At 39.6% G+C, this 25,471-nt stretch overlaps 1 protein-coding gene across 2 annotated transcripts in view; it reads right to left on the reverse strand.

The window, feature by feature from the left end:
- The window catches only part of CTNNA2 (catenin alpha 2), a 446,082-nt gene that overhangs the window by 341,294 nt on the left and 79,317 nt on the right, over positions 1–25,471 (reverse strand). For both annotated transcript variants that reach the window (XM_056490098.1, XM_056490099.1), the window contains exon 3: positions 12,328–12,523. In XM_056490098.1, coding sequence (XP_056346073.1) covers positions 12,328–12,523 — 196 coding nt within the window. The remainder of the gene's footprint in view (positions 1–12,327; positions 12,524–25,471) is intronic.

The following is a 25,471-nucleotide window of genomic DNA, read 5'->3' on the forward strand; positions in this document are numbered from 1 at the left end:
ATTCACCACATCTCTTGAAACATCATCTTTTGTTTACAGTACTTTAAAATCCAGTAACTGAACATGTTCATTTCAGTATTAACCTCTGACATTATCAGAATGTGGGAAGTAATTTGTAGACCATTTTCACCCTGCATCCTTACTAAATACAAACTTGCATTAAAAATTCTAAAAGCTTCACACAAATGGTTGTTCAGTCTTCCCTTTCCTTAAAAGCTTTTTTTCTAAATCTTTACTACTAGGTCCCCTAAACTCATCTCCTCTTCCATTGGCAGCTGGGACTTTGTTCTCCATCTGTGGGAGAATGACCACTGTTCTCATTGTTTTAATGGATTTCAAGGCCAGAAGAGGCCATCTCTGATCAAGCCCATTTTTTCCCGTCACATTTCAGCTCCTGGAGCTGTGTCTCTCCAGAACTGATTGTACAGACAATCCAGTTCACTTACATTTGACTCACTTTACATTTGACATTTAGATAGAGCCACGGAAGATGAATCACTCTGCATTTTAAAGCACAATGGATATCCTTAAATCTAGGAGGTATTTTAGATTCAGTGCTCTCTCTTAGATCCAAGAACACAGCATATCATTCACTTCATCGTTCACTTCATGGACAATTAAAATATGTAATTTTAATTAACCACTGCTTTCCTGAGGGACAAAAAATAGCAAAAATATAGAACTTCTAAGATATTTATCCAATATATATGACAATGTAAGACAATTTATCCACTAATATTATGTTTTAGAAAGAACTTTTCTAATTAATAGTCAGATTAATAGTGCATTTGGAGTATCACTGATACACTTAAGAACAATAAAACACAATTAAATTTCAAAACTAAATTGTTTGGGATGTGAGGACACATTAGCATCTCTAATCCCTCTTTGTCTGCAACTCAGTTACTCCATGGATTACCATCCTTCAGGGACACACCAAACTGATCTGCCTTCACTGAACTGGAGAGTGCAGTGAACATCAACATGAACACTTTAGATGCTCAGCACGGTGCTTGGGAAAATGAAAACACATTGGACCTCTTGAGATAACAATAAATACAGAGGCAAATTTAAAAACTCAAGCTCAACTGAATGATAATATGGCTTCTTTTATAGCCTGGCAAAAATAATGCTGCTGAACTACAAAGTTTGACAGAAATATGGAATCACAGAAATTTGGGATTGAAGGTTTGGGATTGAAGGGACATTAAAGTCTATCCAGTCCCACCCCTGCCATGAGCAGGGACACCTCCCACTGTCCCAGGTTGCTCCAAGCCCTGTGCAACCTGGCCTTGGACATTTCCAGGGACCCAGGGGCAGCCACAGCTGCTCTGGGCACCCTGTGCCAGGGCCTGCCCACCCTCACAGGGAACAATTCCTTCCCAATATCCCATCTACACCTACTCTAAATTGAAAGCTCTTCTCCCTTGTCCTATCAGCAAGTAGGTCAGCTACCAATTTTTCCACAATTTCTGTTTATACTAAGATTTGAAATCTCTAATTAAAATAAGTATTTTCTTCTTTATCCAAGTGCTGCAGAGCTGCATCAAGAAGCACATTCAAAATGAGTAGAACAGTTCATCACCTGAACAAGAAACTACAGTGGAAAATGTTAAGAAAAGTTGCTGTCTTTCTGGTGAACTGTGTACAGTACATTTATTAAAATCATTATTGTAAAAAAGAACTAAAATGAATGGAACTGACAAAGAAAAATCTGTAAGTTCTAGTGATTAACATCTTGAATTTAATCATTTAATGGGTTTCTGCATAATAGTTTATTAAATTAAATAGAACTGTCATTAATAAATTTAATGTATCAGGTATAGAAAGGAACAACATTTGAAAAGCACCCAAAATTAATGGAAAAGGAAGCACTCCAAGAAAACAACTATGGCATTCTGCATCAGGCACAGAGATTCCACCATTCTGGATATTATTTTCACTCTGGGGCTTGAAGAGGCTCACAAATACTGTACAGGAAAGCAAGTTTGAGGGTAGATTCTATCTGTGCCCAAGGCACCATGAACTAAGTTCAAAATCATAATTAGAATCAGTTCCATCACTCTCTATTATCACATGAAAAAAAAAAAATACCCAATGAAGAGTTTATTTGAAACTGATATTTTCTGAGATAAGATTCAGTTCAAAGGGTTGATATTTTCCAGCAAGATGCATTTTCATAACAAAATTATCAAAGAATCCCAGTTGGACAATTGGACAATTGAGGGATTTGCAGCCAAGAGAGAAAAATAACAGGAAAAACTGAAATACAAAAATTTAGAAAGATACTCCAGTATGAGAGAGCATAAGAAAGGAGAAAAGCAGATATGGGAGAGTCATCAGCACAGGGAAAATCTACAGCATAGACTTACAATAAGAAAAAGATGAAAAGGAAGACAACAAGATACAGAGAGAGCATCTGCAAGTTTGCACACAGAAACAGAGAGAAGATACATCAGCACTTTTCAAAATTTATTTAATTTCTTCTTTTAGTTCACATAACCTGCACATATTGTTTATGATAACCTATATTTGAGACCCAATGCAGTTAATTTTTTGCCAAAAACCACTTGCCAAAGATTCCGAAATCATGCTCAAAGCATCAGCTTACATTAAAATTAAATTTACTTTTCCAAAATTGAGAATTTTGGAAAAATTAAAAATTAAAAATTTTTGAAGACTGAAAAAACGAGCAATTTGTCATTGAATTTTGACTTGGCAACATTTTAGTAACCTAAGAATTTATTGCCAGTTTCAATGGGCATTCACATACATGCAGTGACACCTGTGTGTTAATATAAGAGCTGCTTTATATAACTATACTCATTGCTTGAATGTTTAAAAACTGCAAGAACTTCTGTGCAGAGAGATAATGAGATATGAGCTTCATGGTGTGAATTTACATTCCAGTGCAGAGATAAAAACACAAAATTAATCTATAGCCCACCATCAACACCCAGAAAGGCAGACTGCTGTTGTGCACAGGAAAAGGCTTATAAACAAGACATGACTATCATTAGATTTATAATGAGAACAGAAGAAAATCATCATTAGCCTAAGCCTGTACAGGTAATAGAAAAAACTAGGGTTGAGTGTTAGGACTGCCCTTTATAATATATATATATATATATATATGCCATATATACCATATGTATATATATGCTGAGGTACTAAATTCCTTCTTTGCCTCAGTCTCCAACAGTAAGAGTTGCCCTTCAGCTACTTTCTGAGCTGAAGGGCAGAGATGGGAACAGAATGAAGCCCCCAAAATTGGTTCTACTCCTGTTAATGAATTTATAAAATCCGTTTTTATTGTTTTCTGTGGCAGTGGCCAGGTTTCAGTTCTAGCTGGGCTTTGGCCCTTGCCATTTTCTCCCTGCATGACCTCCAAATGTCCCTTTAGCTTTCCTGAGCTGCCTATCCCTTCTCCATATTCACAAAGGTCACAGACTCCCCTTTTTTGCCCAAGTTCCACCCAATTTCTCTGTTCAAACAGATCAATGTTGAATAAATAATATAAGGAATGATTTAAAACCATAAGGTCCACCACAAACAGGTGAAAGGAAGTAGAGGTGACATATTTTCCAAAGAAAAACCACATATATTTCATCATATACTGTAGAAATCGTATAATATGAGCAGGTTAAAAACTGACTTACCTACAACTAAAATACAAAAAAAAAAAAAGCAGAAAAAAAAAGCACAGATCTCAAAGTCAATTAGAACAATTACAGCTGAATGAAATTTGCAAACATCCAAAATTAAAATCAGTGGAGAGCCTACAATTCTATTTTTAGTAGCTATAAAAATAATTCTAAATTCCATCAGCTATACAGAACAAGCTCCTTTTCCCATGTTCATATATAAACAGCAGTTGGAATATCTCACAGATCTAAAGTCTAAAAAGAATTTGTCTCTGATAAAGGGATTAAAACAGAGAGAACAAGATAGCTGGAGATCAAAATGCTATAATTTGACACTTCTCTGAGGAAATCAGTGCCTGTTATTTGATTATAACATTTTATATTCCCTCACTCTGTAAAGTATTATTGGCCTTTGTAGTATGTGAAAAATGTGCTTCAGAAAAAGACGTGTTCAAAATGGTAAATGCAAAGGCATTAAATTAAAGCCTTTTATATACTGACTAAGCATGTTTTAGGACTCAGATATTAGAAAGTATATTTCAAATTTTCATGCTGTCATTTTTAATACTTCTCTTATCGAATACCACTTTCTGAAACCATATCCAAAATTAAAGCCTAATCTGTATGGGAGAAAGAAGCTTTTATGCAACTTTTGAAGCTGGATGACTGCCATAGAAAATGGAGTCAAAAATAAAGAACACAGAACAAAACATACTGTAGGCAAATGGGAGAACTGAGCAGGGGCAAGGAAGACTCCCAGATAAAGTTTAGTGCCCTAAAGACTGCTTGTATCTTCTCATTAAATGGCACTGGGTAATCACAGAATGATGGAATGGTTTGGGTTGGAAGAGCCCTTACAGCTCATCATGTTCCATCCCAGCCATGGACAGGGGGACCTTCTACTAGACCAGGCTGCTCCAAGCCCCATCCAGCTTGGCCTTGAACCCTTCCAGAGATGGCAGTGCCTCGGTTTAAGACCATTTAAAACTTGGACACTCCAAAATGAGTCACCTCCACTTAATTCCAACCAATCCCTTGCCACCAGTAAGGAAAGGTTGTGAGCAGATATAAGTGCAGAAGCAACTGTGTACTAACAAACGGAGCAGCACTAGGCAAAAAACAACAGTAAATAACTACTAGATACAAACCTGCCCAGTCTCACAAACCTCACGGACACAAAGAGAAATCCAAAATGTCGGAATTGCCCTTCCCAAGATGGCGCCCATCTGAGGTGGCTGTGTGGCTGAGGGACAAAGGGAAGATGGCGCCACACCCTTCCCCTGCAAAAGGGGGGTTGCAGGCCTCAGGAACACAGAGACACGATGGCAGCAACCTGTACCACAAAGGCAGGAGCCCACAGAGCACTTCTAGAGGCAGGTGAACATTTCCCAGCTCACGTGGGGTCTGCGCCGTTCCCACCATTTTCAGGCTCTGCCAGTGTCACAACCCGCTCAACCCGAGCCGGAGTCGTGATGGTTCGTTTGACCCCAGGGGGCAAAAGACAAACAGAAGGCACTCAAGTTTTATTCAGCAGCAAACAGCAATGCACTTTATTGAGTGCCAACAACTCAGTTTTGTGATAGAGGAGAGAGAGAGATAAAGGAAACAAAGTAAAAGGGGAGGGAGAAAGAGAGAAGGATGGGGAAATAGCGACCAACAGATGGGACGCATCCTCCTGGTCTTCAGCCGATAGATGGGTCTTCTGTCCATGGGGAGAAAGAGATCTCAAAGTCTCCTCAGAAAGTCACTTTGTATAGTCCTTTTCCAAGGTGAGTGGCCTCTGGCCAAAAGGTGGGGAGATGTATGGCCTGCTGTGTGCAGAGGCCGTGGCTCTGAGAGGCAGGTGCAGCTCTCCCAGCCCGTACCTGCTCGAAGGCAGCGCACCATGACAGCACAGCACACCCTGCAGAACAGCCCCTTGGCAAGCACCCACCTCAGCCAGGCCAGGACTCGGGTCAGAGGGAGCAGTGGGGTCCTGGGGTCTCAGTCTCTGACCTTGGACATGAGGCAGATCAGGGAAACTTGGGACCGACCCTTACCCATGGCTGCTGTGGCGTGTGGGGATAAAAGGAACGCTCTGTCCCCACAGGCACATGGCAGCCTGACCCCAGAGTTCACAAAATTCACCTCTAAACAGTTTCTAATTGCAAACTGCATCCTTACCAGTGGCTATGGCTGCAAACCATCAACAGCTGCTCTGAAGCAAAGCTCCCGCCTCTGCAGCAGCTGCCATGAAGGAGCAGCCGCTGTTCCCAGTCTGCTGTGGCAACCACAGCTCCTCTGGGCAGCCTGGGCAGGGCCCCACCACCCTCACTGCCAGCATCTTCCCTAGTGTCTAATCTAAACCTGCCCTCCTTCAGCTCAACACCATTCTCCCTTTTAACTGAGCAGAAATAATCCTGGATCCAAACCCAAGACCCTCATGTTAGATGAATCACAGCAGTATTTACAGTTACATCCTGAACACAGAAAACATCACCTTTCTTTTCTTTATTTTTGGGGTTTTTTTCATTATAAAGTCATTCTTGTAATTTTCCAGTTAGTTTTTGAAAGACTGAAAATTCACTCTTCAGTGACAGAAGTATAAAGCAATGACCAAACTTTAAGCTCATCTCCTTGACTCCTTCACCCCTCAGTGTGGTACTTCCCAATTTAAATATCCCAGGCAAAGTCTCTGCACTGTTCCTGATCTCCCACCAGTTTCCCTATCCATCATTAGACAGTTGTTGAAACTCTCAGTTCCTTTGCTCTGCTAAAAACTTCTATCACTGACCTACACAGTCATCTGAGGTCACTCCTGTGCCAAGCTAAAAGGAATTTCCTTCCAAATACTTTTGATCCGACAGACTAAAATAACTTATTTTCCAGTTCAAAGATGACTCAAACTTTTCCTTTTTTATTTCCTTTTTTTTTTTTTAACATTGAAGAAAAAGAATTTCAGTTCAGAATTTCTGCCTAATGAATCAACAGTGATTTCATTTCCAGCACTCAGCTGCGACTCAGAGGATGTTTCAGCAGCACATAAATCAGAACAGCTTCAAAAGGGGAGGTCGAGATGCTCACCCTGTGGTGCTCTGCAGCTTCACAGAACTGTTCTGAGGGGTCAGGGACTTCAGCTCCAACCTCCACATTGAATTACACAGAGCAGACACAAAAACAGATTTCATGCATGGAGGAAATCTCCTTGCAGAACATTGCTCATGCTTAGCTCAAAACTTAATTGAAAAGGCTGTACATTAAATGCTGCTGAGGATTACTCACTGTGGATTAAGCCTACCCAGTTTGGGAATTATTGCTGGAAGACAGAACAGGGCAAGATAACTGCCTGTGGTACCTATTCCAATTTATAACATCTTTTTTTTTTTTTTTTTTTTACTTTTAATAATTTTCTTAATTTAAATCCTAGGGAAAGTATTCTCCAAATTTGACCTGAATTCAGAAATTTCATGCATACTAATGGGTGGTGCAGTTAAATATTTACTGCAAAACATGGCCTAGTTACAGTCCCTTGATAGGGATTTTTTTTTCAATTTTAACTGTGCTGCATTTCTGCAATAGTTTCTCAAATAAAACCTTTACTAACAGTAATGTTTCTTCTAAAAGAACAAGCAGTAATTTTAGGATTTGATTTTAATATTCAAGTCAAATATTTCTGGAGGAAACACTGCTCCCCTATCTTTCAGTTTCTGAGTATAATTTTGACAACTGTCAGAAGTTGGCATGCTGAAAAAATTTTATTCTGATTTTATCCTGATATAAAGCAACAATAATAATAAAATCTTCAAGAAAGACAATGTAAATAAATATAATATTAAAAAATCACCAAATGCATTAATTTATATTACTTTTCAAACTTAAACTGCTGCTTTTGCAAATTCTGTCTCAAACTGTCATGTTCAGGCAATATATCAAACACCAACTACCCTTTATAGCAAACATACCCGGGAGATGGAAGTCTCTTTGATAAATTTAAACTAACATGAGCTTAAACAAAACACTGAAAAGTGAAATGAATATCAGAGAACCTCCAGCCAAGGCTAAACAGAAATAAATATTTTGGAAATGGTGCAGAGAATAAAAAAGTGAAGATCCTCAGACAGCCAGATGGTTTCACCAAGAGCCAGTATCATCAGCAGTTCTCCCAAAAACCTAAATCACATGTACAGAAAATCATAAAATCATGGAATGGTTTGGGTTGGAAGAGACCTTAAAGGATTATCTGTTTCCAACCCCCCTGCCATGGGCAGGGACACCTGTATGCATTTCATTTTTTCTCCACTTTTACTTTTCTCCTAAAGTATCAATCCTGATCAGGAACAGAGGGGAGCAGGACAGGACATTGGTGCTGTTGGGTTTATTTTACAGAAAGATAAAATACTTTGGGTTAGAAAGGATTTTGAAGGTTACCTAGTGCATCCTGGCAGGGACATGTTAGCTAGACCAGGCTGCTCAGAGCCCCATCCAACCTGACCCTGAGTATTTCCAGTGATGGGGCATCCACCACCTCTTTGGGCAGACAGTTTCAGTGTCTACAGAATCAGAGAGCAGTGAGTGCTGAGTGCCTCTGTGTGTGGTCAGACATAAATATAGATTTTATATACACACACATATATATATATACACACCTGAGCTGTACATGTGCCTACTGCAAATACAGGATCACTCTTGTTCCTGCTTCAAACTGGGGCCATGGAGCTGCAGCAGCCTCACTCCTGATTTTGGGAACCCCTTACTTTTCTGTGTAGCAACTCTTGGAGATGCTCTGCAACATCTGTCTTTTCATCAGAAGTCTTTTAAATCATTTCAGAGTAGGAATTTCAACATCTTTCTGCAGCTCAATTCTCAGAAAGATTAAAGAAAATTAATGGATGGAAAAGAGTCTGAAAGAGCCAACACTAGAATATTTGCATGGAATGGCATTTAGAGGGCCAAATTCCTCAGGAGGAGCATTGCAAACATGGGTAACAACTGAAGTCACTTCCATATGTAACACGCAATTCAGAATAGACAAGGAATATTTTTTATTAACAATGTAAGAGTTTTCAGGCCACGGCTCAGGTGACTTGCTGAATAGAATACTGGAAATCTCTGTGCTAAAAGCTTTCAGCCAGGCATGAGCCACCAGCCAGACAAAAAGCAAGTTGCAGAGCTCCTCATCACAAATACTATTGGAAAAAGGAGAATATATTTATTGTACACACAGGTCCTTTCTCCCATTAAGCAGGACTGCTCACATGCCCCACTTCACCTTTCAGGATGAACAGAAACTCTCATTTGTCTAAAAAACCTGTTTCCCATCATTTCTGTCCACAAACACTTTTTCCTCTATCAAGAACTAGCACATACTAACTTCCATAAGCAAAAAAAAAAAAAAAAAGTACTCATATACTTCAGTGAAAAGGTTTATAAATAAACACAGGGAGAACATATGTTTACGTGAAAAGAATGGGGGTTTTTTTGTCTTAAAAAAAAATTTACATAGATTCTAGAAGAAAAGATTCTAGATTCTCTAGAAACCATCTTTCATATGATTTCACTTTCATTTTAAAACTTCATTAAAATTATTTTCAAATCTTTATGGTTAAAACCATTAAAAGCACTAAAAATCTCATTTTTTAGTGTGTTCTGTCACAGAGCAAAAATTGCCAAGAAAGTCAAAGTCACTTTCATGTCTCAGAGATGTTCATCTACAATGTCAAGATAGTCACAGAGTACACAGGTCACAGTTTTTTTAACAATGTCCATAAATCTGCATGAACAAAAAATTAAGTCTAGCTCAACTCTATCCTGTCTTCAAACACAAAAAATGTCAACAGCTATTTTCTGTCCCTTGATTGAAGTATGAATTTCATATTATGGTGTGAAATTTTATCTACCATGCTTGAAAAGCAAGAAAATTTAAAACACAACAACCAGCAGCTGGATTAAATCATGTTTCTAATGGAAGTTTCAGCTATATGCCAGAAAACTTCCAGGAAAATTACACTCAAATCAGGCAGTCACCAGCACACACCTACAGACAGACATTGCCAAAGCCATTTACCAGACAGCATAAATTTACATGAATATAACTTATTTCCTTGTGTTGCTTTCTGCAGCATCCCAAGCTGTGTCTTAACAAATTTAATCAAACCTGAGCCCGGTGGACCTGCAGTTCTTGATAGATTTTTGTGTCAATCATGGCCTGAATTTCTCCTCCACAGGGAATTTCCTTCTTCTCTACTGATCAATAAAAGACCAGTTACATTTAGACTTATACTGTGAGTATAGAATATACTGTGCTTTTTATTCCTGTGAGGAGTTCTCCACTTCACTGCACTTCTCAGGGTTTGTAGCTTCACTCTTTATGATCACAGAATCATGGAATGGTTTGGGCTGGAAGGGACCTTACAGATCAACTGGTTCCAACCCCTGTTTGCTTTCCCTTCTTTCTAATATAAAAAGACATGAATGATAAATTTCCACATTTCCCAGGTCTTCTTTGTCCCCCATCTGGGAGATCTTTTACACAACTGACAGTATCAGAATAATACCCACACAGCACAGCATTTAATGGCCCAAAAGGTGGATAAACTCAAGTGGTTTTGAAGTATAATTGTTCCTATTATGGAATCATTATGGGATACAGAGATACACAGGGATGAGCTTTAGCCATCAAATCTTTTCTCTTTTGCCCTTTGTGTTTTTAGGATGGGTTTCATAAATCAAACCCATTTATCAGCAAAATTTTCTACAGCCAGTAGAATTTACCCTCCCATGCTACAGAAGAAATAAGAATCTTAATACCATGAACAGTCTCACTCATTCCAAAGCATTCTGCAGTGATCCAGAGCATTTGTCCCACACCTATCAATGAAGGCAAGAGTCCCTGGAGTGAACTGCTGCCTTCAGTAGCACACAGCAGCACCCAGCAAGGCAGGGCAGGAAATGAGGAGCACACCAAGAGCCAGCTCTAAGTACCACAGACATTTTTAGGTTGACAATGTAATTATCCCAGCTGGAACCCTGCCAGGAAATCAGCCAGGGAAACACAGCCTCAGTTCATTAATCAGCTCTTGATGCCACCAAGCTAAACATTTCATTTCACATCACACCAGGGCTGGTCTCCTTTACACAGCTCGTGGGTGCTAATAATGGTGTGTGGTGTCTCCTGCTCTCCTCATTATGGCATCGTGTTGAACAGGCCCCAAAAAAAGCTGCTCCACTTTTCTGACAGGCTTTTTTCCCAGCCTGGAGTGTTGACAAGAAATGGATGTCATTCTGTGTAATTCTGTTTAAGATCTTTTTTTCTCCTCTCTGCTTCTTCATTGTTGTTTCAGTTGGTCTTTTCTAAATATAGGTTAAGAGAAGAGAATTCTTTCTGTCATGTAAAAAAATCAGAAATTCCATGGATGTGCAAGTTTAGGTTGATGCCTCTAACTCAGAAGAAGGTTCCTAAGGAGAAAGCTGAGTCAGCATCACAAACCCAAAAGGGAAAATGTAAATTCAGAGAGAACATGGGCACTCATGTCACCACTGAAGATGCCGAGCTGCAACTTGACATAACACAAAATAAGTCATGTAAGCAACAGGAAACTGAAGCAGTTGACAAATGAAAATTAATGCCAGAACAGCCAGGCATCAGCACCAAAAATCTAAACCAAAACCACCCAACCAAAACCCCACCATCACAACAACAAACACCCAGCAGAAAAAATAATCAACAAAACCCATAAAACCCCACTTGAATATTGGAATTTCATTGTACACAGAGCATTCAGCAGATACTTAACTTATTCTGATGTACTGACAATTGAATATTTAAGAAAACCCAAACCACACAGGAACATGAAAACAGTGAAACCAAATATACAGAGTGGAGAGGAGGAAAAAATACCCTCATGATAAAAGAGACTGGAATATTCACTAATCATTGCTTATGTACACAAAATTTAACCCTGCCTTCTCATATGAGCACTTCAGTCCAATTTTCACAAGATAAAAAAAACCCATAACATGAATTCTGGGAGAGTAACTCACTGAAAATCAGTATTTTACACCCAAATCCTTTAGACTCCTTTTGAAATCTCAGTTGGAGATCTCTCAGTCTTGTTCTAAAATCCAGGGCTGATGATACTGGCAGATGGTATCTTTAGATTATAGGATGCACAATGGAACAAACCTGAAAGGTACTTAATTCTGCTGCAATAAAGATAATTACAATCAAAGTCAATAAAACTGAAACATTTTGAAACACAGGCATATACTGAAAACATATTTTTCCCATACCACACAGGTAAATTTGAAAGCACCTCATAGCCAGTTTATCTTTTGAAAGAAAATTGTCAGATATTGTGAGTGTCCATTTATTTTATCACCAACACCCAGAAAATAATTGTCTTAGTATTATTATTATTATTATACCTGTTTTTTCAGGCTTCAATATTATTTTTTAATATATTTGAAACCACAATACTTCTAGATTGCTGTTTTCTCTGGTTGATGATTGTTCAGAAACACATGTACCACAATTCTAATTCTACATTTGCACCCACAGGCTTTAAACCACTGCTCAGATTTAACCAAGTGAAAAAAAATCACATCATTTTGTCACACAGCAGAATAAAAACCAGGCTGAAAGTGGAACAGAAGCTTTAACACTGGGCAAAGCTTCACTCCCATCAAGTATTTTTTTCCCACATACCTTGTTTTCTAACATCTTCTACAGCAGCAACCAACTCCTCCTTGAGATCCTGGCTCTCTTTAGCAATTTGATCTCCTTTTTCCAAGAAGTTTTGAGTGGCCTGCTCCACAGAGGCAGCCAAAACATGAGCCTTCTTGGAGCGCCCTTTCTTCTTGCCAGATGGTCCTTTATTGCTGGTGTTCACAAGTGTTGTTACCTTTGGGCAGCAAAAACAAGTTTTTGTCAGTTTGAACAATTCCCCCACTGTTCATAGGAACACCTAATTCAACCCTCACACTATTTTCTGTGCCCTGGATGGGATGTAGTGGCCACATGTTTTGGATAGATAAAATTGGAAGTATAAAATGCAGCAGCACGTCCCCCAAAAGAAGGTTTTCCTTTTAAGCTCTCCTCAGTCTGGGCTAAGCAAATCACAGCCAAGCAGCAAAAAGAGAAAGATAAGAGCCAGGCATGGCAGGGCTGTGGTGCCAAAGCACTGTTTTTGTTGCTGGTTTTCATTTTTAAAAAATGAAGACGTTGATAAAATGGAACCTGAACACACAAGGGTCAGAAACCATTCAAAAAGCAATTGTCCCTTGAGATAATGTACTGGCAGTGACATGCAAGTGGTGACAAAAATGTTGTTTCCCAGATGTGAAAGGTATGAAGAGCTCCCACTGCAAAGATTATACAGGTTAAAATTCTTTACCTTAGTGCTGCTTCACTGTATTCCTAATATTTTGTCATAAAACCACAGCAGTCAGTGAAATGATCCTACCACTGTTTAAACAGAAGGAAACTCTGCCTCCATGTTTGCAGAATCCCCTGGAGGAATTCTTTATTGAGCTGTCAATAAACTGATTAGAAAGCTTAAAACCAGCACAGTGTGTACATCCCACAGCTGAGTGCTGGGCAAAGAGGGAATCCTGCATCACCCCAGCAGTACCAGGCTGCTGCTCTGTGAAAAAGGAACATTGAATTGGATACTATCAGGTGTTAAATGCACCAAAAAACAGCAGCAAATCAATAATGCTCAGGGATGCAATTCTCCCTAACCAGGATACAAACCTGCAGTGCTGTATCAGTGCTCTAAGCCACATATCTGCTGTAAGAAAAGAAATGCCTCTGTAATAAAGACATTTCACTAAAAACTACAAGGTTCTAAAACAAGTATGAAAATTCACTGTCATCCCATCCCTGTTATCAGAAGAGGGACAAGGCCTTTGGTACAGTTTTGACTAAAAAGCTTCTTACCATGCTCTTTGTGCTACAATTTTTTTCTCTTTCAGTCAGGTTTTTTGTGGTTTTTTTTTGTTTTCCAAATCACATCTAAAAACTCCAGACTATAGAAAAATATATATATGTACCTATATCTATATCTGTATCTTTATCTATATCTATCTATATATACAATCAGGGCTTGAAAACACCATATGCATGGATGTACTGGGGGGAAAAAAAGTATTCCAGAGCCTTCTATCATGAAGGAGTCTGCCTGACTATTGGATTGTAATATTCATTCATCATATGCTTTTTTTTCCCACTATTTATATAAATATATATTTATATTCTTTATTAGCTTTCCCTTGCAAATATCCCTCATGAAATTTCCTGAAGATCCTTTTGTAGTTGATCATTGTCAGTAGCATCAAGTTATGGACACCCACAGAAATGCAAATAATTCTAACCCACCACCAAACTATAAGAAAAGCTTTTCAGAACTTCCCAATGTGGAAATAATTATAAATTAAAATAAAATATTTAATAATATTTTCTTTACAGCCTTTTTGAAATAAAAGAATATTAAGCCAATGCTGCATAGTATGCAGAAATAGAGAAAAATCACTTAAATTGTCTAAAAGTGGTCAAAATCTTCTTACTTAAGAACTTCTGAGTCAGTCTGAGGAGAGCAGATGAACATGTGCAGGTCCTAGAGATGAAGAGGATCCAGCACTGGCAGAAAATCTTTGCTAATGCTCTGAGCTGCTGAGTCCAGAACTAACACAGTCCATAGGAAAATCCAAATTACCACAGAGGATGGAGACTTTTTCTACCACTTCTCATAACCCACATGTAGGAAACAGCACCCCCAAAATCAACCCTCTTTTTCAAAAGGAAATACTGGTGTATTCTGTTTGAGCCCAATTCCTTTATAAATGTTTCACTGCTCTTTTTTTTTTTTTATTTATTTTATTTCCACCATTAAAAAAATAAGTTTCCATCATGTCAAAAGCTGGGACTCAAATATAATCATGGAAGTGTGCCAGCAAGAGAGCACAAGATCACAAACAGTGCTAGAGGCTTTGTTTGCCAATGAACCTCAATGATTTGTAAATTTGAAGCTAAGGCTTTAAATTTTAAAACAAGATCTACTTGCATGAAATCCAAAAAAAAAGCAACATGTCACCACCCTCTGATCAACAGCATTGAGACAAAGCAAGGAGAGAAATTGTTCTCCATGTGGGGCTAGGACATTCCCCTGGAAAAGGGCAATTCTGGATTCCAGCCTCTGCACCAACAGGTTGGGTTCTGGATAATACAGAGCTCTCACAGGAGTAAAACCACTCATAAAAACTGGATTATGGCCATTTTACCCACCTTGTGTCAGCTCCTTTAAATTACATTAAATCACCAGTTAAAAGGCTAAAACAGCAGTCTCTTCCAAAATCAGAATTCCTGTTCCAGAGAGTCAGCTGTACTGGGACAGGGCAAAGGGGAAGGAAGATTTCTGATACCAGTGACAGAAAAATCCATGGTATATTAGCTCTTTTCACATTTTTGGAAAGCCAATAACCTATGAGTTTATATAAATTGCATTTAAAAATGAATAAAAAATAATAATAACTTTTTATCTTATCAAAATAGCTCAGTTTTCCAGCAGGGTTTTAAAGCTACCAGTTTTTTCTAAAATATCTTACCCCTCCTAAAGTGGTGCAAAGGAAAGAATGTCTATATCAGCTTCTGTTGCTAATTAATGCAGAATTCACCCAAAATTCTGTACAATTATCAAATATATCACTTGATAATTACCATAAGCTCATTTGGCAGCCCTGTAATGATCCTGGCTTTCTGATCACACTAGGGAACCTTGCTCTCTTATTTTATTAAAGGAGCTTCACACAGTCCTAGCACAGATCTCTGCTGGAATAACAGAACTTCACTAATTAATAGCTCAGCCCCATCCTGAATTAAGGCCTCCTTACCCAGCTCCAGCAGCACAAAAACAGGTGAGGATGTCTTTGCTAAAAGCAGAAAATTCTATTAGATGGATTTCCCTATGGCAGAGGTCAGGTGTGGGCAGGGAAAGCCAGAAGTGAAAGGGGATAGAGCTGGATCACACTCTTCAAATGAATCCCCTGTCAGCAGCTCCAGCTCACACAAGAACAGTCCTGCCTCTCTGAATTCAACTGTCCTCCCTACAGATTTCTGAAAGGGGTGGGCCACAAGTTTAAGAGTTGGAATTCTCCTCCTTTGCTTTCTCTTTGCTCAGTATCTGCTCAAATTCAAGATTTCCCATAACCATGTTAAAAACAAGAATATATTGACAACTCTTGAGGCAAATATTGATAGATCTTTTCTTTTTTTTTTTTTATTATTCTGTTAATCCTTGTGGCTTCTCCCTGGTCCCTCACACAGGACAGATGCCTGGGTGTTGTGTTTTCAGCAAAGATTGGGTGATGGAAGGATGGAGAGCAGCCCTTTGGAGAAAGGCTTGAGGACATGGCAGGGGGACTGGACCAGCTGATCTTTAAAGGTCTCTTCCAGCACAAATAATCTGATGATTCTATGATTCTAAAAATTTAAATATCCATTATAGAGGCTGTTAGTTTTTTCTGAGGGTGAACAATATTTATATGTTTCCTTTTTTTTTTTTTTTTTTAAATAAACCAAAGCAGGCAAATCAAATACACCTCTGCAAACACCATTATGAAAACCATTCACACAAATACTTGGCTCTGGTTGTGACAGCTGAAATCAATGTAAAAGGGTTTCTCTGAAGGATCACTATTATTTGGGAAAAAAAAAAAAAAAAAAAAAAAAAAATCACTCTTCTCCCCTGTGCCTCTTGTATTTTCAAGTAAATATTATTTGTTCTTCCCAGTGGCATTTCTTGGATGTGAACAGCTACGAGTTATTCCTCTCTTCTCATGCACTCATAGATCACCAAGGTGCTGGAAACCCTCAGTAACCTGAGCAAAGCTGAAATTCAGTGGAAGGGCCCTTTCTCTTCTGGATATCAGCTGCCCTTCCACTCCACTGCATCATCTCATCACCTCTCCAGCACTCAAAATCCTGCTGCTTCCAAAAGAAGCTTGTTTCATCAAAGGAAAAAAAAAAAAAATCATTACAACTGTCTGGAAACACAAAACCTCTTTTTCTGAACTGTCTCATAGCTGGGTTTCCTCTTTTTTTTTTTGTTTCCTTAGGCAGAAGAGATCTTTCAAAATACCTGGAGAGAGAAGCAGATTGTGTTGGGGGTTACAGCACCAGCATGGCCTTGGGAAGATCTAATTTAATTCCCTGCTCCAAATGAGGTAGAGAACAGACCTGAGCACTGTCTGTGACCTTCCCTTGGACCATCCAGCAGCAGAGCAAACACAGATGGAATTCTGCCCTACAAATTCCTGGCTCTGCACACCAAAGTTATGATGTGGCTTCTCAGCAGCAGCTCATTAGCTGATCCCACTTCAACTGCAAGGTGTTACTGAGCTAAAAACAGGAGAAAATGCTTTCAACAGCTACTTTTCATTCACATACAAAAGAGAAAAGCAGCTAAATTGGATTTTTTTCCATATTTGTGCAGAGGAGCAGATAACTTGCTGGGTTTATTCCCATATTTGTGCTTATTCTCTTATGCTACACAAAAATAAGGGTTTTTTCCCTATTACACCAATATGTGTGAACACAGATGTTCTGCTGAGCATGATTCAGTCTATAACAAAACTCCATTTTTTGATAATAACTGTTCTTCAATTTTCCCTATCAACTTGAGTAATTTGCCACTGTCCTTACCCTATAAATCATAACAGCTTACATAATTAACTCTTGTAATTATCTCTGCACGATTAGCACCAGCTGTCTACCTAATTCACAGAACAGAAATTCTCCCTCTATTCTATGTGGATGTTTGGATTCTCACTGATGAACAGAACTTTGCCTCTCCAGCTGAATTCCAGTGGTTTAACCCAGTTTTTTGTCCTCCTTCCAGCTCTCCTCAGTGTTTGCAAACACCTGTGGGTTAGAGGAATTCATAAATAAGCAGAATCCTCTCTCTAATGCATAAATTATTAGCTGGGGTGCTACAAAATGCCAGTGCCACACCTCCCTTTTGGCTGGGAAGCACCCAGATAACTGAGGCAACACTGATTAGAGCCAGGATATTTTATATTTTAACCCAGTGTAGCTTGAGGACAGCGAGCAGCCCCAATTCACATTTCTGCTGCCAAACACTGATTCCTGAACAAATCTGCATGTTTCTGTTCTGCCCACATGATGCACCTTTAGGATGTAATTTGGAGATAGCAACACCATTTGCTGCTAATTTATATTTTTCTTATCAGTGCTCCCACCATGGGAAGAGGTTTACATCCTGGCCAACATGAATGAATATTATATAAGGCACTTTTAAAGTTCTTCAGCAAATATTAATTCTCAGTGGAATTTCTGACTGTTTTGCTATCAAAAAGAATAAAAATATAAATAAACCACCCCACACTTACTTTCCTCCCACAAATCTTCCCAAAAAAAAACTATCAAAAATTTCTACAACAGACATACAAGCCTGAAATATGTTTTCAGAAAACATGTTGTTATGAAAAAGAAGAATAGAAAAACACAATGAAATGAAGAATCATGGTTATGTTCCTCCTATAAATCTTCATGAAAAATGAAGCCATGAAAACCTGCAGCATGTTTTCACCAACTCTCCCATAAGTGAAACAAGAATCAATATAAATTAAGCTAATAAAATGTCTCCCACAATACAATTTGACTCTAATTTGTAATAAATTAGACACAAAGATTATTAAAGTCTCCTTTTGTGACAAATTTCTCCTGTTAATTGGCACTAAAGCACTGTGATGCTATTTAGCCAAATATGAATTCCAGGAGTTACCTGGTAGACAAGAAGAAGAGATTATGTTAATATTCCACTCATGGAAGACAGAAGATTTCTATTCCTCAGGTTTCCCAAGGATTCACTTGCTCCTGTACATTCTGTTAGCTCCAAACTATCCAGTTGTCAACTGGTAACTCCAGGAGTTGACAACCTCCTCCACTGGCAGCACAAGCAGCAATATCCATTACAAGATCCCCTCTCTGTGCTGGCAGGATTACAAAACTTCACTTTTAAGAACTAAATAATCCCATTCCTGAACACAGGTTTCCAGTAGCTTGCTAGGATTTTGGCAATTCCAGCTTTTGCCAAGAGAGAAATGCTGAAGCAGGTGTTTAATTGGAGCAACTACACATTCTTTAGCAAAACCATTGGCTTAATCTGACTCCTAAAAATCTGTTCAATGCCTTTAAATGCAAGAAAAGGATTAAAGTCAAAATTAAAGATGTTCTTCTCAATGGGAGTTTTCTAATTGCACAAAAGGGCTCGATCCCAGCCAAGTCCAACAGCCAAAGAGAGCACAGAATCCACAGATTCCCATTATTTCTTTTTTTTATGTTACACCAAAGCATGTTAGGCTGTACCATTTCAAAAATTCATATTTATGGCATGTGTAAAACATGCATTTTCTCTCATCTCTTTCTTCATTATGCAAAAGTTCATGATCCTACTAAGATGAAAAGAAGAAGAAAAATTCCTCCCCACCCAGTGGCCTCATTTTGGCAGGATGACCACCTTAGGGGCTAGACCATGAACTGGGGGGCACAGCATTGCCTTGGGGGTCAGAAATGTGGGTTTGAAGTTCCTCAGGCTCAGCAGAGAAGTGAACCAGGTCTTCCTCCTTCAGGGGTGACCACTTTAACATCTGGGATATTTTCCAGGAAGGTGGGCTGCAACACCAGCATGCTTGGGCTTGAAATGAGAAGAATGAGCCACTTTTTACCCCTGAAGGAAGATTTCAAACTAAGTCCAAGCAAACCAGGTGATGTAAGCTCCCCTATGCAGGCTCATAAATTCTGGGAAGGGATGGGATTTCAAAAAGTTCCCTTTCACATCTCTCCCACAGCATCTTCTAAATCTCACTCCTAAGCTTCTCTCTTCTCTTCTCCATGTGTTGAAAAGAAGAACTAATCATGTAACTTCTGTTTATGGATTACACTCCCAGAGCTGGGTGCCTAAAAGGACTTGGCACCTCCAAACCTTTGAGTCTTCCAAATCAAGGATCCTTCTGGGTTTTATATAGCAGAGATTGAATTTTAATTGGAGCAACGTTTGGCAAATCCTTTCTGCTTGTGATCCTGCCACTATCTTCCTTCTGTTCCTCACTGTCCAAGTGAGACAACATCACGTATCCGTGTGGGAACTTAAAATGCTGAAACCACCAAAGGCAAAGTTATTTTGCCAAATGATCATCTCTGTGCAACTCAGCAGTGGTTTATCAGACCACAAGGCACAAAACATTCCCTTAAAGAGTAAAACATGAAGTTTATCTTATCCCAGGTAAAAAAAAATAAGAAAGCTGGAATGTACCTGGTAATCAGTAAACACACCTTAAATGCAGTGACCTCAAAGCAGCCAGAAATGTCAACTTCCAGTGCTGTGTTAAATGATCTTGGCAACCACTGAGCAGTAATTGAGGATAAAGTAATTTTGTGCATTCAATAACTTTAGTTAATTTCTCACAGTTAATAAGTTATTACTACTGCAAGCCCCTGCTGACATCTGTTATTTTCCTTGTTAATTAAAACAGTAAATGTCACTGATGCCATAAGTGTGTGTTTTTCTGTAGTTTTGCCAATTTTTAATTTTGGGCAAAACTTTGTTGCACTACTTTTGGATGTAGAAGAAAAGTCACCATCATCTGCAGGTTGCTGTCAGGATATGAAGCCCCCCAAAAAGCTGCCCACAATCTACATAAATGATAAAGTAAAAAGTACAAACCAAAAAGTATAAAGCAACACCTCATAATAACACCTCATAACTCTAATAACTCTAATTCCTTCCAAAACTGAGTACAGCACTAGTAGTCAAACTTACAAACACATCACATGCAAATTGTGAGATATGCAGTCAATAGTTATCTATTATAATAAAATTAAGTCTCATGGTACTAAAAGGGCATAAAAAATAAAAGATTGTTGGTATTATATGGGAGAAAATCAACAAGCAAGTTTTCATTTCCATACTCAGTTATCAGTATTAATCAACCAGAAACGAAGCCACCTTGGCCGAAATATTATTAAGTGGATCCTCAAAATCTCAAAAAAAAAACCAAAAAACCCCAAAACAAGACAATATAAACACACACATCTGTAGCTGAATTAGAACCAAATGCAAGTGTATTTATACTCATCTCAAAAGCACCAAATCACTTGAGAGCTGTAAAACAAAAAAAATTACAAAAATCTCCTTGGTGTCACAGTGCCTCTAATTCCACCAACAGCTTTTATTTCTCCCAGTTCTTTAGTAGAATAAATCCAAAGGGTGTCAGACTGACTCAAGGAAGTTATTGCATTTAACCACATGAGGGCACACCACACTAGAGTAACAGAAAAACTCCTGTGAAATCCCTGGATCCATTGTACTTGTGCTGTTTTATTGGATCTGCAGGAGAGCAGGAGCCTTGGCACTGTAAACAGCACATGCCTGACAAAGGGAAATTCTTAGCTGATATTTAATGCAGTATTTTCTTGACACTTGTTGTTGGTTTAAAAATCTGTTAGCAGTCTTAAAAGCAGCAGTACTTAAGATGTAGTTATCAAAGGAACTCAACCACAGAGCAGGCAGCATGTTGTACTGGCTAGGGGGAAAAAAGAAGAAAAAGGAAATGTGAGATAGCAATTGCTTTAGTGAGGTTCTACAGCTTTTTGTAACCAGTTCTGGGGTTTGGGACTCTCCATCCCTTGAAGTATCCAAGGCCAGGCTGGAGGGGGCTTGGAGAAATCTGGGATAGTGGGAGGTGTCCCTGCCCATTAGCAGGGGTGAAACTGGATGATTTCATCCCTTCCAACTCCAACCATTCTAAAGTTACACTGAGGGAATAAAACACCTGCAAGTTTTATTTCCTACCTTACTAGATACCACATCTGCAATAGAAACTTCAATATTCTCTTTCTTTAGGTTTTTTCTCCAATGACTCAGATATTGTACGAGGAGAAATAACACAAAAGGATTTAAATAATCCTTGACTGGGTACCAAAATAAGATAGCAGGCAACTACAAAGGCAGGTAGAACAATATTCAAGCTTCTCACAGGCAGCTGATCTCCCCAGGCTTCCAGCAGCCAAAAGAGAGACACTGATGGAACCACCAGGAGTTGCTTCCTCAGGGTAATGTTATTGTTTGTGAACTGCCCTAAACAGCACTAAAAACAATCTCATACATCACTAAATACCAAAGGCAAACGATTCCCAGGAGTTTCTCTTTCAGTCAATGTAAAGTACTGTAAGTGAAGGAAGTAAAATATTTCAGACATATGTGGTGAGTTAGTGCTCTGGTTTCTCTGTAACAACTAATATATCTTTTTTTAATGAAAACCTTGCCCATAAAGAAGGCAGAAAACAGAAGCAAGCAATCTTCCATTCTATATATATACAGATTAAATCAAAACTCCCCCAGAATGGATACTACTTAATTTTCTGGGGGGTCTATTTTGAATAGTAAGAATAATAATGAAATTAACTTCTTCATGCTGTTCCATTGCACTCAGGCTTATGTTATGAACAGCAAAGAATATCCTGGTGAGACTGCAAATCCAGAGCACCTATGAATCCTCACTCAGGAAGGCAGAAGAGAGTATTCCCTGAAGGGTGCTTTATTTAGGTTGTTTATTTTGCACATTTCACACACTGTATAAAATCTCCATCGCCAACTTAAAATTCCAAAATTAGCACAGAATCAGAGAATATCCTGAGCTGGGAGGGACTCACAAGGATCATCCAGTGCAGCTCCTGTCCCTGCACAGACACCCCAACAATCCCACCCTGAGCATCCCTGGAGTCCAAACCCTCCTGGAGCTGTGGCAGCCTCGGGGCTGTGCCCATTCCCTGGGGAGCCTGGGCAGTGCCAGCACCTCTGGGGGAAGAACCTTTCCCTGATATCCAAAATAAACCTCCCCTGACCCAGCTCCACCCATTCCCTTGGTGCTGTCACTGTCCCAGAGCAGAGATTGGATCTGTCCCTGGGGAGGAGCTGCAGACCCCAATGAGTCTCCAGCTGAACAAGCCCAGGGACTTCAGCTACTCCTCATGTGGCCCATTACAGACATCTTAACTCCACTGAGGCTGGAAGGAACCTCTGGAATCTCTAGCCCAGCTCCTCAACTAAACAGGGCCACCTTCAGAGTAGGAAAAGGATTTGTTCCAGTACTGCAGTGTCTGGTTTACTCATGAGCCCCAAAAAGGACTCAGTACTGCAGATGTGGCTTAGAGGGGAACTCTTGCTTCCCTTCCCTCTATATTATTCTTATGTTAAACCCACCAGAACAGCTCCATGTGGATGTGACTCTCCAGTTCCACGGTCTGAATTGTCCAGCAGGACTCTGACATCACACACCACATCACACCCCCAGTGACTCCATCCCCTGCAGGACTCTGCACTGGCTTCTGCTGAGCTCCCTTGGTTCTGCCAGCCCATTTCCCACCTGCTGAGACACTCCTCATCCAGACCTCCTCCTTGAGCATACTGACATTCCTCCCAGATTGGTGTTGTCTGGGAATTCATCGAGGGTGCATTTGCCCCCACTGCCCAGACCAATGACAAGACATTAAACCAGGTCAGCCTGACCCCAAGCCCTGCAGAATTCCCTTGCAACTGGTGGCCATCAATCTTCCACCCCTGCTATTGAAGTCCAGAAGTCCAGCCAATTTCTGACCTCCTCTGTAGTCCCCATATCATTGTAGAGAAGGCAAAGCCTCTATTTCATCTACAGTTAGAAGGCAGAGACTGTATTTCCTCTGTTTCTCTCTATTGTGTACCTTTTGCACAGCAACACAGGAAAAAAAACCAACCTATCTTAAAAAAGAAACATCACCAGAAAAAGAACAGAATTGTGTTATTACAACTGGTGTGAGAGATTTGATGGAGTCTGTGGAAAGGTTCCTTAGATCTTTTTGTTTGTTTTTTAAATATATTTTAATACTAACTGACTGATCTTCCAAGTCATTACTATACAGCTAACATGAGATTCAAAGCTATCTTTTGATGGTCATACACAGGGTGTATCTGCCATTGGAAATCAACCACCTCATCCACATAGGCTTGGGGGGTCTCACATCACTTTCCAGTACAGCAATTTCAGAAATTACAAGGGTATGGTGCTGAGCTGGCACACAAACATGGATCATAGAATCATGGAATGGTTTGGGGTGAAAGGGACCTTAAAGACCATTTGGTTCCACCCCCTGCCATGGGCAGGGACACCTTCCACCATCCCAGGGTGTTCCAAGCTCCATCCAACGTGGCCCTGGACACTGCCAGGGGCAGCTTCTCTGGGCACCCTGTGCCAAGATCTCTCAGGGAAGAATTTCTTCCCAATAGCTAACCTAAATCTCACCTTTTTCAGTCTAACCCATTACTTCTTGTCCTACCACCACAGAATCTGATGAAGAATCCCACTCTGGCTTCCCTGTAGCCCCTTGGATACTGGAAGGTGCTGTCTCCACCCAATCTTCTCCTCTCCAGCCCAAATCCTCTCAGCCTGTCTTCACAAGGGAGGTTCTCTGGTCCCCTTCTCAACTTCCTGACCTCCTCTGGGTTTGTTCCAACAGTTCCATGCCCTTTGTTTATTAAGGGCACCTGAAATGTACCCAGCACTGCAAATGGGGTCTCACAAGAGCAGAGTAAAGGGGGACAATCACCTCCCATGACCTGCTGGCCACACTCCTTTGGATGCACATTTATTTTGGAATTCCATCACTGGGGACCTGCCAAGGCAGTACAGATGCTAATTCAAACAGCCTGCTGTTCAGAGACACAATTCCAGACATGGCAAAAGAGAACATTTCCAGAAACCTCCTTTGGTCAAGCTCAAAGTAAGCACTGGCTTTCTCCCAGGCTTCTCCAGGAACTGATCCATCTCTGTCCTCCTCCTGCTGTTCTAGATTTTTTTGTCAGAAGAACAGAGAGCAGCAACATCATCCCACACAGAACTAACAGCCACTTCTGTCCCACACACTCCACAGACAGATCTAGTTGAGGAGACATCACCTTTTTTTTTTCTCCTGTGTTTGTTTCAACAGAACCATGAGTAATACACGTAATTCTGCCACTGCATATGGCACCTAAACCTTCCTGATGACCCAGAACCAGGCATTTGTCTCCCTTCCTGATCCCTGGATTTTGTTTTTCTCCCCCATGGCAAAGTCCAGGCTGTTTTCTCCTCCTGCTCCAAATTAAATACTCCTTCCTAACCCACTGTCTCTTGCCATTGCCATCATCAGCATCAATTTTCTGAATAGCAGCACAATACCAGAAACTCTGGATTAAACTTAACCCTGTGGTGAGGGAAACAACAAAATCACAAAATTGGAAGGGTGATAACCTCAACTGGCAGTGACAGCCAAGAAAAGCCTTAGAAATGTAAAAGAAAAGAATCTGATATATATCCCCTGCACTAAGTGGCAATTGGCAGAATAGAACAGCAGGTGCCAAAGAGAAGTTGGTGTGTCTGAAACACTAAGTGACATTAAATTGGTTTTCAGCTCATTCTGACTAAAGCAAAGAGACACAAAATAAGCTTTTTACTAAAACCCAAATGCATTAATTAACGCTAAATATATGGACTTCAGGCTGTATTTGTAAGAATAAGCTATTTAACAGAGATGTCATCCTTAACAGCACATAATTCCATACTACATTTTAACAACAATTATCTCAGTAGGCTATTACTGCTAAAAATTAAAAAAGAAAAAGAGCAGATCTTTTCAGTCAGCTTCTTAACAAGCACGTCCAAACTGTTTTCTTTAATTATTAAAAGGAAAGCCTTGAAAAAAATGCCAAAATTCTCCAACACAACTGTTAGAGAACACAAAGCCCTGTAACACAAATTTC

This window comes from Oenanthe melanoleuca, chromosome 4 (genome assembly GCF_029582105.1).
Source record: "Oenanthe melanoleuca isolate GR-GAL-2019-014 chromosome 4, OMel1.0, whole genome shotgun sequence".
NCBI lineage: Eukaryota > Metazoa > Chordata > Aves > Passeriformes > Muscicapidae > Oenanthe > Oenanthe melanoleuca.